We start from the raw sequence: 13,639 nt of genomic DNA, 5'->3' as shown, positions 1-13,639 counted from the left end.
TAGGTTTTTACTTCATGGAAACTTGAACATCACAGCTAATCTAACCTTTTTACAAGACAAAATAGATCATGTTTGATGTCACATGGCACCTTAAAATTCAGAACAGCAGTGCTGAATCCCCAGCTTTCTTCCAGTTGCTTTGTTCATGGTCACAGACATGAGGGAATGTCCCTCAAACCCTCATCTGCAAGACCGTACGTATTAAAGCCATGTCACACTCATCCCAGCATACAACTGTGCTTATGGAGGAAAAAAGCACATGACAGAGAGAAGTGCAGTTCATTCGCTGCTACCCACCGTTGTTTAGAATTAACTAGAAATTTGAAAAACAAACCTCTTGTGCTGGGTCACATTCTTTTTCCCATGAACAAATAGCAATTTGTCCCCCAGAAACCATACCACAGATATCTTCTGCAAGACAAATGAATCTGGCTCTGTTTCTTTATTTCCTTCTGCATACAGAAGATTGATCTGTACAGTTGCAGCGCTGGGAAGAATGATTAAGAGTACATTTCAAAAGGGCCTCAGATTCTGGCTGGCTCTCGTTCTGAGTGACTAATATTTAGATACTTGGGGGCTGGGTTTTAATGCTGCTGAGCATTTGCAGCTCTGTTTGACTTCAGGAATTTTGGCCGCTGGTGTCTCAAAACTGGGCACCCAAAATTAGAGGGCATGTCTGGAAATATTGTCTGATCTCTCTCTCTCTCTCTCTCTCACACACACACACACACACACTCTCTCTCTCTCTCTCTCTCTCTCTCTCTCTCTGAGAGTCGTGGCCAAAATGGTGACTAAATTCTCAGTGGCAGAATGGTGGTTTTGTGTCCTCTGTCCTTGGATTAAAAGGATCTGCATTAAAAAGGTTCAGCTCCACTGATACCAGATGAAATTGGTCCATAGACTCTGGAGAAGATTCCCCACAAGATTAGTGTAATTCTGATACAGGTGAAAGCACTGTACCACTAGCTCTGTTTCCAGTATCCACACTTGCAGTTGGGCCACCTTACCTTTGTGCATTTTTAACAACCGCACCTAAAGAGGCTGTTACTTTTTTTAATGTTGATAGTTATTTTCTTCTAATCACAAAAGTGTGTCATGGAGGAACTGGACTGGCTGATCACATGCTCTGAAAGCCCAGAGACACGGATGTGCATGATGTAATATCGATGTTTACATCACTTTTTTAGAAGCCACCTGTATCTGACACTGCTACAAGCACACCTCTGGGATTGCCAGCTCTGAGCACAGGACTGCAGTCTAAGGGAACAGGCACACTATTCACACACCACTGTCATTTCCTGCAAAAAACAGAAGTACATTCATTAATAAAGCAGGATTTCACATTAGCTGCACAGAGACAGGCAATGAAGACAGCTCTGAAAGCATCAGCGAATTGCATGCGCTGCAGTGGTCCTTTGGCAAGTCAGTATTTGTGCACTAGGCCCAGCTGGAATACACGGCATAGAGGTCTGGTTTGGTTTCACACCCACTAACTTTATGGAGGGGTGTTTGTAACAACATGAAACCTTTTCTTCCAAGCAATGGGAAATCAGGGAGCAGCTCCACAAAGGCACCTGACTAACAGAACACTGGCTCCTGGAAATGGCTTGAGGACACTTGCAGCATGTAAGCAAGATCAGAAATTGGCAAGGTGCTGCCTTAGATCTGCGGGGAATGGTAGGAAGACTGAACATTGCACAGCTATATGTATGCTGGGCTGAACACTGGCCTGCAGTGGAACCAGGACGTGGACCCATATGGTTAACAGAGTTTTCTCTTAATGCACACTGATGCCTTAACCACTGAAACAACACAACATGGTTTACTTAGCACTCAAAACAGGTTTTTTTAAAACAACATGTCAATGGCAAGAAGGTTCCAACAGCAAAAAGGTCTGATTCAGATGTCAGCTTGTCACATCCAGGTACCCAAGCTCTGGGTATTGGTCGCTTGCATTTTGACTGCACATCCATCCAAGCTCAATGTCTTTCCAGAGTGGAATTTCCAGAGGGTTGGAGGGCAGATTGCTTTAAGTGCTTGTTCCTATTCCTTCTATGGCCTGCCCTCCGCTCAGTTCTGTAGATTAGGTCTGCTCTCACCACTCTGTCAGACTCACCATTTATCACCCTCCTTAGACATAACAAGTGTCCTTTACATGCTGCCCAAGGCAGGAGCTAGGGGAGCTGTGGCAAAATGGCCCAAAACAAACATTTAATTTAACAGGGACAAGGCCTGGGTCTTCCTCCTATTTCATCCCCTTCTCTTGTAACCGCATGAGCTATTCACAACAGTATGCTCCACAGGCAGCGTCCAACGGGGATAGGTGCACTCCAGGATCACATCACACAGATTGAAACAGTCTAGAGAGCAGGTGAGTCCATTTCAGAAGCAGAGAAAATCTCCTGGAGCCAGCCAGGGTTAGGCAGATAAAAGCCTGAAAGAAGAAAACAATCAGGTGAACAGTGTGAGACAGTCATTGGTGGCAAATACACATTGATCATTTAACCCTTAGAAACAGGACTGAACCAAGCATGCCCTATTTCTGGGGCTGTTTGCACCTGGCCATGAACTTTGTGGGTAGCCCCTCACAACAAGGACTCAGACACACATTTATCTACCTTAAAGCCCAGTAGGACAAAATAGTAGTGACCATAGCCAGGGTTCACAGAGAACAGGCAGCAGCTTCTGCAGCAGCTGCAGTGGAATCCATCCCATGGAATAACATGGATTACATGGCAACCACGGAACACTGGTCTACCTTGCCCTGCTACACTGCAACAGGAGAGAGAAATGGGCCACTTCTGATGACCTCTCCTCCCCAGTCTTCTGCCGGAGAAGGCGAGAGGAGGCCGCTGTCAGTCTCTCCTTACAAATTCTCATCTACCTCCAGTGGCCTCCACTCCACCCAGTCAGCTGAAGCCAGGTTACAATTATGCAGCTGGTTGCTTTCTGTGACAGACACGTACCTTTAGCCTCAGCTCTCATCACTCGGGAGTCTGCCTTGTGGTGATGAGGAGCTATGAGTGAGGGGATATGGGAAGGGAGAGAAAGAAAATCAATGTAATAAACAAGTCTAAAATCACGGCCATGAATCTATGAGGAGGAATGGGATGGCGGGCAAGGTTAATGTATATTGCTTAGTACACTAGGCAAGGAAATTGTAAGCATCGCTACGAGAGACCCACCCCCCATCTGTCACTCTCTCAAAGATCTACACAAAGCCATGATTGTGCTTTTGGTACATGCCAAAAAACCAAACAGTGGCGCTGGTGATCTGTGACAATGGGGAGATGAAACCTGCATGTACAGGTACTGCTCAGAACTAAATTTACAGCAGAAAGAAAGAGTGAACTGCATTTACTTCAAAACAGTGCCACCCCACCCTGACCGGAGGATCTGACGCTGACTTCAAAGCCATCATATTAATTAATAGTGGAGTTCCAATTGGAAACCGATTTTGTGTAGTGTCAGTTTAATGTCTAATCCTGTATAAGAAGGTTATACCCTGTACTTCCAAGGGGACAGATTCAAGGAAGCAATCAGTCTCATCTTTTTGATGGTCCTAAGCTGTTCAGGTATTGGGTACTGCGAAATACAACGCAACATCTAATACATTGGCCTAGAGCTGAACTCACATCAACAGAATGATCCAAAGAAATATTTATTACCTAGCAGATGTGAGCTCAACCTACAAAATTCAGACCCAGATCTGGATTGTTATTCAGATCTAGACTGTGAAGGCCTCAAAGTCTGGTTTGCTTAGATGCAGTGTTCTGGTTGGAAACCATCTCTGTTACCCAGGAATACTGAAGTCTAGGAAAGAACCAGATGGGGGCCTCCTGCCTGCGCTGCCCACTTATGATTAGAGGGTCACTTCTGTGCTGAGCTGCAGGCTTTTTTGTTTGTGTGTGTTTTTGTGTGAAAGCACTCTAGTTCCTGGCATCTCTTACCTGCTTGTCCTCCGGGAAGCTGTCTCGAAGAACTTTGTTCTAGAGGCCACTCTGCAAACAAAGCCAGCAAGATTCTTTAAGTTCTCCCATGACAAGGCAGTTATTTGATGAGACGCTATTTGTGTCAAAGAGCAATTATTTGGTGAGGGGAGGGAGGCAGGCTGCCAATGGAAAGCACTGAGGATGGTCAACTATAGATTCCTACCAATATACTTCTCTGGTCTGATCAGAGATGCTACTCCTGCTCTCACACCTCTCATTTTGCTCTTGCCAGACACAGTTCTGACTGCTTGCTGCTAGAGATGATGTCTTACTGCCTGCAGCCTGGCAGCCTAAACCCCTCCACACTGGCTCGAGAATCTTTAACACCTGTATCCTTAATTTTATGACCTGTGATCTTCATCAGACTTACCACAAACCTGACTTCAAATTGTAATTGTAAGAAAAAGGAATCACAGCAAACAATTAACAGTAATAGGCCATCCTTTGCCCATCCTTCCTCAGGCATGAGGTCCACTGAAACCAACAGGAGTTTGACCTGAGCAAGGAGTGCAAATTGCAGGATTTGAATCAACTACATAACACTGCTTAACTGAAAGTTATTCACCAAATCAAGCAGGGCTATACCAGAGACACTATATGTCGGGAGCACAATGCACCGGGAACTCAGACTCTGCTCCTCTCCAAAGGACACTGCATTCCCCGTGCTGTGCCGTGACAATTGGGTATCGCACCTCTTGTTTCAAGGAGGGCATGACACTTCATTGGCTTTTGGGTACATAAATGGATTAATGTAGTCACAAAGGATGTTCCATCACAGCAAGTCACCAGCAATGAGGTATGTGAGGGCTTGAGGGAGGGAGCGGGTAGAAATCTTAACCCTGTGACTCTGTGATCTATAGGAGAGTGGGAAGAAATGCCAGAATAGAGGTCCATGATAAAGTATCAGGCAGCCAGTGTCAGTGTCAGACCCTGACAAGATGACAGAGAAATGAAAAATGTAAGCTCGGTTATGGTATTACAGCGCTAGCAGCACAGAGTGAATTCTTTGCTGATAACACTTAGAAACCCTTCTGCAAGCCAAACGCCCACTGAAGTCAGTGGTGAAATCTGTAGTCATTCTTTACATAAGAACACTCCCATTGACTCCAATGGGATTGGTGTCCAGCTATTACATAAGTGAAATTGGAGAGCAGAGCTCAGTTTAATTAGTGGTCAGCTTCCCCCTCATTTTGCTTAGAACAAATCCAAGCAGCCTCAACTCTTTCTTGGAAAGTTTGTTCTTTAGTGTGGTGTGTTCATCAGGAAGTGATTAGAAGTTTCTCACACCATTGTCACTGGACACAACAGAGGGTCCTGAGGCGGAAATGGAGTCCCCGTGACTATCCTACTAAAGGCTCATGGTTTCATTAGACTAGTGCCATTGTATGGCTTTTATCACCTTGCCTTTTCCTTCTGCACATTTTGCACATCCCTTGCCTGCTAGGAAATGCCTCCTACTTACACAGATGAAGGCATTTCCTCCGCTCCTCCTGCTATTGGCTCAGGCTTCTGCTCCAGCTTTTGGGATGGAGGAGCTCTGCACGGAGGGTCTGGAGGTCTCACTGGTGGCCGTGTTATCACTGGCTTATCTCCAGGGGATCGGGCTTTAGTGAAGGTGTCGTATTCACCTGAAAGGTTGAAGATAACAAACACTGTCAACAATGCTTTGGAGTGAGAGCAAAAGATTGTGAAGAGGCAGAGGTTTCAGGCTGGTTGGAGAGAGGGGCAGTATGGGAATCTAACCACACAGAGGCAGACATTACTGTTTCATGGTAAACAGATCCTGTTCAATGTCTCTGAGGCTATTATTTGAGATAAAAAACTAACCACAAGCTTTTCCAATGGAAAACATGCTCAGTGCTTCTCTACAGAATCAGGGAGAGATTGATTAAATTCTAATGCTGAGTCATAGCTGAGATTACTGCAGTTTCCCCCTAGGACCTTCCCGAGCCTCTGCTTCACCAAACTTCACATGAGGTCTTTATTCCAGGAAGCTGGACTATATTTACCCTGCCCCATGCATCTTCCTTCCCCTTCCCTGGCTTCCTATCCATTCCATTCACCAGCTTCCTATCCCTCTAACCCTGAGTTCCTTGGCCTGGCTTCCTATCGATCTCAGAATCCAACTGAGCATTGCAATCATACTTTTCAAAACTCTCCATGGCCCCACTCCATCCAAACTCTCTGACCTGTTATCGACTTAGGGCCTGCTCAGCCACTGCACTCCACCTGCTTTGGCATCCTGCATCCTTCACCTTGTCTTGCCATCACTGGCAGAAGGTTGTGAAGAAAGATGCTCTTTCATTTGTGCCACGCAGTCTCTCCAAATCCTTTCTCCCTTCTTCCTCTGAAACACTAAATCATTCTCTCTCTTCCCATCTCACCTTCCAAGCCACTACATAACTTCTTTAGGAAGCATTTTGACTGGTTCATAGATTATGAAACCAGAAGAAACATTGTGGTCATCTAGTCTGATCTCCTGCATAACACAGGCCATAGATTAATTTCTGTTAGAACTTGACTATATCTATTTATATCTCTCTCTCTTTTAAATCAAAATTGGATTGTTTTCTAAAAGTTTCCAGTGATAGAGAATGCACCATAAACTTTGGTAAGACATTACAATGGTTAATTACCCGCATTGTTAAAAATCGGTGACTTATTTCTAATCTGAATTTGTCTAGCTTCAATTTTCAGCCACTCAATCTTGTTATTCCTTTGTATGGTAGATTGAGGAGCCCTCTTTTATCCAATTTCTGTTCTCCATGTTCTGTACTTACAGATTGTGATCATGTTATCCCACAACCTTCTCTTTGACAAGCTAAGTAAATTGAGCTTCTTCAGTCTCTCACCATAAGGCATGTTTCCAATCCTTTAATCATTCTCATGAATTTCTTTGGATCCTCTCTAATTTTTCAACACCTTTCTTGAATTATGGACACCAAAACTGGACCCAGTATTCCAGTAGTGGTTGCATCAGTGCCAAATACAGATGTCATATAAACTCCCTACTCCTACTTGAGATTCACTGTTTATACATCCCAAAATCGCATAAGCCTATTTTGTCAATGTGTGTACTTCGGACACACTGTAGAGATGCAATGTGTTACATTATAAAAGCATCGTAACTTCAAATGCTAAATAGCAGCTTATGTTCACCCACTTCCATCTGTAAAAACCATCCTATTATACCAAAAGCAGATTTCTAATACTCATAGGTAAGATTTATATGAGATCAGTAGTATTATTTAAATTAACTTTATGGTTGTGCTACCAAGCCAAACCTTGTTATTCTTTTGTTTTACTATACCCAGGAGTCAACGTTAAGTGTGCAGCCTACTGTTTCCTTTCTAAATGCGAGACTGTGAAGGCTATTAGGTTATGAAAGCATCTAATAAGCAGTGAGATGAACACAGGAAGAGCTGTCAATGCACAAATCAGTCATCTTTCTTTTTTATAAACAACCCACATCTGTGTCATTGGACTGATCTGTACATCTTGGCAAAGTACCACACCTTCCTTTATCTATTTTAAATGGAAAATGCCACCTTAAATTTGGTCTCAAATTGATTCTTTTAAATTACCAAAACACGTTGTTGTTTTTTTTATTACATTTGTGCTAAACAGAAATGCTTCTTTGATTTTTTAAAATTCCAGTGGAAACGGATGAAATAAACCTTTCCCTGCCAGTATGTGCAATCCAGACATTGTAGCAACAAGAACCTAAAAGGGAAACTGACTATAAGCAAAAGTAAAAGTGACTTCATTGATTTTCTTTGTCTGCACTGAGAGAAATACAAAATGCAGGCGCACTGTTTAAATAGCTAAATGCATTTTGTATATTTCAAGTTACTCAAGTTTTCAATATTTAAAGCGCTCATCGTAAATGGTTCTGAATAATTTCTGTTCACATTTGAATTCTGATTTTACAGAGTCCATTGAGCCACTCTGTGATCTCTGAATCTAAAGGTCAAACCCTTGCATTAGTTCCCATCATGTCTAACGCTTCAGAGGACTAGTCTACCATATCAGCATTGCTACATAAAGCTCTGAAATAGCATAGGCCAATGTATGTCCTTTCCTCTATCAGTAAGCAACAGGCTGAGCTTACAAACCCATCTGTACTAAAAATGGGCTGAACGCATGATGATTGGATCTGGATCAGAACATCCTCAGAAGGAGAAGGGTCCAGCTCCAGTGGTCCACGTGAGGGTTTTGATCTCAGGTCCCCTATTGTTGAACTGCATGAAAAGAGACACAGGTTGCAGAAATAGCACATCCCTCTGCAAACCCCCTACCCCTCCAATCTGACAAAACGCAAAACATTTGGGGTGCTTGTCACAAAGTTTGTTGTGATTTCTGCAGTGCAACAAGATGGGCGAGATTTCCATCCGAGGTCAGCTGAGACCTCCCAAAGCAGAAAACTTACCCTCCTTGCTGTATATCACGGGCCTCAGAGTAGGCCTCTTAGCATGGAGAATGGAGGTCTTTAGAGCAGTGGTGCCAGTCACCACTCCGTTTGCGGCCTTGTTGGCAAGCTTAGCTCCCCCATCCTGCAGCTTGGACACCAGCTTTCCCACAACCACTTCAGAGTACTGTTCATGCTTGCTCTCTGAGCCAGGCCTTCCAGGATCAGCCTCCCCTGCTCTCTGTGTAGGCAGTCTGCTGCGATGTAGTGGCTTGGGGGCTTCTGTGCTATTAGGGATGATGGTACCATTAGGCGTCTGGTCATGGCTGTCACCTGTGAACCGAAGGAAAAGAGAATAAATACACGTACCAAGTGAAACACTGAGATGCACAGGGCATGATTTTCACAAGTGCTCACTCAGCACTCACTGCTCTCAACAACTTTGAAAAATCAGACTCAGAGTTTCTGTGATAGTAACTAGAAATAAGCAAAACTGCCTGGTCTGCTTTCATGGTCCACATTGACTGCCGTGCAAAAGGTAAATAGCTTGCACTGGTGGTGAGAAATAAGTGATAGTGAAATGTTATTTCAGTTTCACTAATCTAAAGTGAGAAAAGGAAATCTACTGATGTACTTTTAAAATCTATGAGTTTTAGAGGGACACTGTTGACTTCAATTTTCTAGTCAATTTAAAAAAATAAAAATAAAAGTAGTTTCTGGTAATACACTTGCCCGTGAATCCCCTGACATGGTTTTACTACGTTTTCACAGTTTTGCAACTTCCCCCCCACCATTGCTGTGTGAAAGATCTACACAGGGTGCACCATAGCGCAACTGGCTGCACTACAGCCTCAGACCTGCAAGGTGCTGAACACCCTGGTCCTAATTCAGCAAACCTTTAAGCACAAGTTTAACCTTAAGTACCTGAGTAGGTCCACTAACTTTAAGGGACTATTCTAATGCTTAAAGTTAAGCATTGAACAGGAGAGTTTTGGCAGAGAAATGCTTTAATCGGGACTTGTTAAGCAATGACTCAGTTCCTTGCTCTTATTTTTCTTGAGGCGCCTCACTTGATTCACCTTAAATTGCCAGTGGCTCAGGCTCATTAAGAGCTCCCTTGGTATCGAGCTTTGGTCAGTACAAGGTAAGTCAAACCTAGGGCTTGAAGGAAGCACTGATCTGCTTAGCTTGACTGTGCTCAGTGGCTCAGCACTGCTGGAATCTACGCTAGCTCTGCATCTCATACGCTGTGCTAGAGAAGATACTTTTATTTTTCAAATCTGTTACATGACTCTGCACTTTTATCTGTGGAACTGTGAGCCCTTTCCAATGGAAGAATACTGTGTTTAACTGAGCTCTCTGAAATATCAAGCTATGAGAAAACTCTGCTCCAAAGTAGTTTAGGAGCTGTTGGATCAGAAGCAGCCTAAATGCAGATATTTACTCTCCTTTGTTTTGGGGAAACAAAAACCCCAAACAACCCCTCTTCCCACCCCATACTTTAATGCCCTTGGAAAAGTGATGCTGCTGCTGCTGCAGTTTCAAATCCCTCCCTGCCCCGTGAGTGGGAAGCTGGGATCCAACGTCAGTGCCGACAAGAGAAATGTAAGAGCTGGAGACGGGGGTGGTATCAGTGAACAGCTGAACTGACCTTGATTTTCTTCCAGGGAACCACCATAAAAGACAGGTCTTTCCCTCAGCGGGCGCTTGGAAATTGTGATGGGTTTGTGCCTTCGGGCAGCTACCCTGGGAGGAGGCACTGGGGGGGCAGCACTGTCCTCAGGTGGGCTGGAGTAGATCTGTAGGGAAGAGGGATTTAGAAGGACAGGATTTCAGTTGATCCTCTGCTCTATTGTTATTTGACACTCACTATACTGGGCTAATCAGGCCAGACTCCTGGGGTTTCCCCTGAGCCCCTCAGTCAAACAGATTTTTAACTAGAAGACATCCTCAAATGGGCTACATTTGACATCAAGATTCAAAGCTCTGAACAGGAAGGAAGAATGGTCTTGGATTAAAAGCACAGATCTAGGAGCCAAGAGACTAGGGTTTCATTCTTGACTCTGACCCCGACATGCATCTGTGATGCTGGGAAATTCAGTTGGCTTCTCTGTGCCTCAGTTTCCCTATGTAAAATTGGGATTATGTTATTTCCCTCCCTCACGGGGGTATTGTAAGGATGTATTTATTACTATTTGTAAAGGACTGGAAGGTGTTATAGAAGGACAACCTCTTACTACTGTTACCATTGACTAGGCAATATTAATCATTTAAATCCAAAAAGAGTCGACTTTGGATTTTTTTGCAAAGCTCCTGCTATGTTTTAAGCTTTGCTGATCACGATTCATGCATTCTCTTCCCAAAGGACAGACTCCACCCCAAAGCTATGTGACTCAAGAGCCCGGTAATAAGGGAAATACAGCTCACTGGCATAAAGTACACATCTAGAGATCAGTCCTAAACGGTCCAATAGGCGCTGGGTAAGTTGACTGGGGGAGCTGCAAAGGAGCCAGGTGCAGCTCAGCAATCCTAGTGTTAAGTTTACCCTTCCCCCAGCTTAGCTTAGAGCTGGTTTAGGGTTGCTCTAAACTATGCTGGCTGAATACTTCTCTCCTCTGTCCCCATGGGGCTGGCAGGTGAGCCAGGGATCACTAGAGTGCAGCAATGCTCTAGACATGCCCCCTTTCTCCCCAGTATCTGCCAACATCCTCTCTACACCAAGGCCAGGTGAGGAGATAGCATTAGGACTGCCAAGTGGTTAATATTTAAAAACCAGACACTGCAGCAGGAGTGCTGGAACCTCCCCTGCCCTTTACTTCCCCCCAAGGCCCCACCTGTGCCCTGCTTCTTTCTCCCAGAGGCCCCACCTACGCCCTGCCTCTTCCTCGCCTCTTTCCCCGAGGCCCTGCCCCCATCCACTCCTCTTTCTTGTTACTTGCCGCTTTTCCCCTCCCACCCACCACCCAGCCCGGGTCAGGAGGGACTTGCCTGCAGAGCCGGGGCTGGGAGCTGCAGCCGCTCAACACAGGTAGGAGGCAGCCCCAGCTGAGTAGGGACTGGTGCAGATGATGATCTGCTGCCTACGCTCCTCCCTTGCCTGCAATAACCAGACTTTGGGTGTCCAGTCAGTAGATCTGACTGGACACTGTCAGGTCCTCTTTTCGACTGGACTTTTCAGTCAAAAACCAGGCACCTGGCCACCCTAGATAGCATATGAGCAGGCTATGGACAGTCCTACAGCACCCAGGAATTCTCCTGTGCTGGACAAATCCCAGGCTGCCTGCTCGTACCAGCTTTTTGGTCTGTTTGCCCCATCAGAGCAGCACAAATGTGGTGGAGCAGGGCTGAGGATCTGTCAGATGCTGTACAACCAGTGAGCTTTGGGGAAAGCTGTGCATTACTGACTGTGTTCACTAGGCTGCTATGTCTCTGGGTGTGGGCTTTTTTCTAGACAGATTTCCTGTTATGCAGCTTTGCACGCACCCACTTCAAAAAGCGAAATGCTAAACTAGACAATCCTATAAAACAATGCTAATAAAACGTGCCTTTGCACATGATGGCAGGGCATATTAACCAGGCCTCAAAGCAGACAGTTAATGAGAAATGACTAGTTGTGCTGAGAAGAGCTAATTTAATCTTCTGCAGAAATCATTCAAACAACCCCCGCATTAGCATCAAAAGAAACCATCAGACGCATGGCCACTCAGTTACTAATTTGTCTTAAACAATCATTGATTAATAAATCTGGTTCCCCATCATACCGGTCATCCAGCCCTTACTTCTGATATGGGCTGGTTTTAATTTAGCTGCTTTCATTTATTCAGATGCTTTGTTCACAGTTGAAGAAGCATTGATTAACCTTTGGACAGGCTTCTGAAGACGTAAAATACTATATGAAGGCCGCAATCCAAATGCCATTGAATTCTTTCCACTGACATTACAGGGGATTAGATTGGGCCCTAAATGCTCAATTATTGTATAGGCCAGGAATGGATGGCCCAGGGACACTGTAAGGGGATACACAGATGTTCCCCTTTAGATCACTGATCTAAACTTGGCCTGAGTTGATAGAGACCAAAAATCATTACAATCTGACAGTTAGGTGGCCTGTGTGGAATGCACTGCTGGTCACGGACAAGAATTCCAGTCGTAAAAAATGTCATAACTGACTCTTTTGATAGCAGCATTAGCAGAAAGAACAGAAAATGAATGAAGGCTGGAGACAGAACCACATTGTCACTGGAGAGGAGACTCTCACTGCGTGGGGACTGCCTGTTCTGCTGTTTTTTGTTCAGGGATTTGGGGGGGGGGGGTCATTCATGCATGTTTGAGACAGAATAATCACTTTTTCCCCTGCTCCACCACCTTTGTGCTGCTCTGATGGTGCAAACAGACCCAAAAGCTGGTACAAGCAGGCAGCTGGGGATTTATTAGAAGACTGATTTCTTTCCTCTTTCAAACCAAGAGAAATTCTGTGAAGTCAAGCAAGTGGGATGAGACAGTGTAACACTCTCCAGCTTCGTTTTCCTGAATCTTCTTGGGTCATGAAGACCTGGCAGAATGTATAAAAGTGATGACGGGTCCCAGGCATCTCAGCAATCAGACTCTCAAAGGTCTAACTTACAATACCAGCACTTGAGCAGTAGGGAGCATGATCTCTCTCTACTGACCAAGCAAGTAAAGGGATGTAATATTTTCAGTGGCATTAACTATTTCTCAAACTCTCAGTCAGTTTGGTACAAATGCTGTTTGTTAGGATTGGGCATGTGCCCCTGCTTTTTTCCATCTCTCTTTGTATTCAGCATGAGCGATCTTCCATGCCCTGTAGCTCTATGCACACACAGCTGCCTCTCTGAATTCAGGGCAAGAATTCAGGAATCTCTTCCAAACTCCAATCTCTTAGTTTTGGATCTTTTGCCTTCAAGATCCTGTGACATAAAGCAGCTGTTGACGTTTAACAGACTCTGATTCCAGTGGGTCTATTCTTTGCAGATGGCGATACTTTTTCTCCTTCCTAGAATACGAAGGTCCAGAGTGTTCCCCTTGCCTTGATGCCAAGGAGGTTTCTTTGGCACTATTAGCTGCTGAAATATGCAGTGCTGCTGAAATATGCACTCGGCCAAAGCTTTCCAAGATGCTGACACAAGCCCTGCTTGCTTTGTGTATTTTGAAATGAAAATCAAATTTAAATAATTCAGAAATAAGATATTGACCCAATCTCAGCATGAGACACTAAAGT

At 44.6% G+C, this 13,639-nt stretch overlaps 1 protein-coding gene across 8 annotated transcripts in view; it reads right to left on the bottom strand.

Moving 5' to 3' along the window:
* Nucleotides 1–414: 414 nt before the first annotated feature.
* Nucleotides 415–13,639, bottom strand: part of OPHN1 (oligophrenin 1) — a 125,818-nt gene continuing 112,593 nt past the window's right edge. For 6 of the 8 annotated variants that reach the window (XM_075068767.1, XM_075068764.1, XM_075068766.1 and 3 more), the window contains 6 exons: nucleotides 10,052–10,199; nucleotides 8,422–8,733; nucleotides 5,455–5,620; nucleotides 3,951–4,001; nucleotides 2,967–3,017; nucleotides 415–2,434 (listed from right to left, as the gene is read on the bottom strand). In XM_075068767.1, the coding sequence (XP_074924868.1) occupies nucleotides 2,975–3,017; nucleotides 3,951–4,001; nucleotides 5,455–5,620; nucleotides 8,422–8,733; nucleotides 10,052–10,199 (720 nt within the window). In that variant the 3' untranslated portion in view covers nucleotides 415–2,434; nucleotides 2,967–2,974. The remainder of the gene's footprint in view (nucleotides 2,435–2,966; nucleotides 3,018–3,950; nucleotides 4,002–5,454; nucleotides 5,621–8,421; nucleotides 8,734–10,051; nucleotides 10,200–13,639) is intronic. The other 2 variants (XM_075068771.1, XM_075068770.1) reach the window with 1 other exon arrangement.

The sequence above is a fragment of the Chelonoidis abingdonii genome, chromosome 8 (genome assembly GCF_003597395.2).
Source record: "Chelonoidis abingdonii isolate Lonesome George chromosome 8, CheloAbing_2.0, whole genome shotgun sequence".
Classification (NCBI taxonomy): domain Eukaryota; kingdom Metazoa; phylum Chordata; order Testudines; family Testudinidae; genus Chelonoidis; species Chelonoidis abingdonii.
Note: the sequence above shows the minus strand (reverse complement) of the source record. Positions and strands in the feature narration are given on the sequence as shown.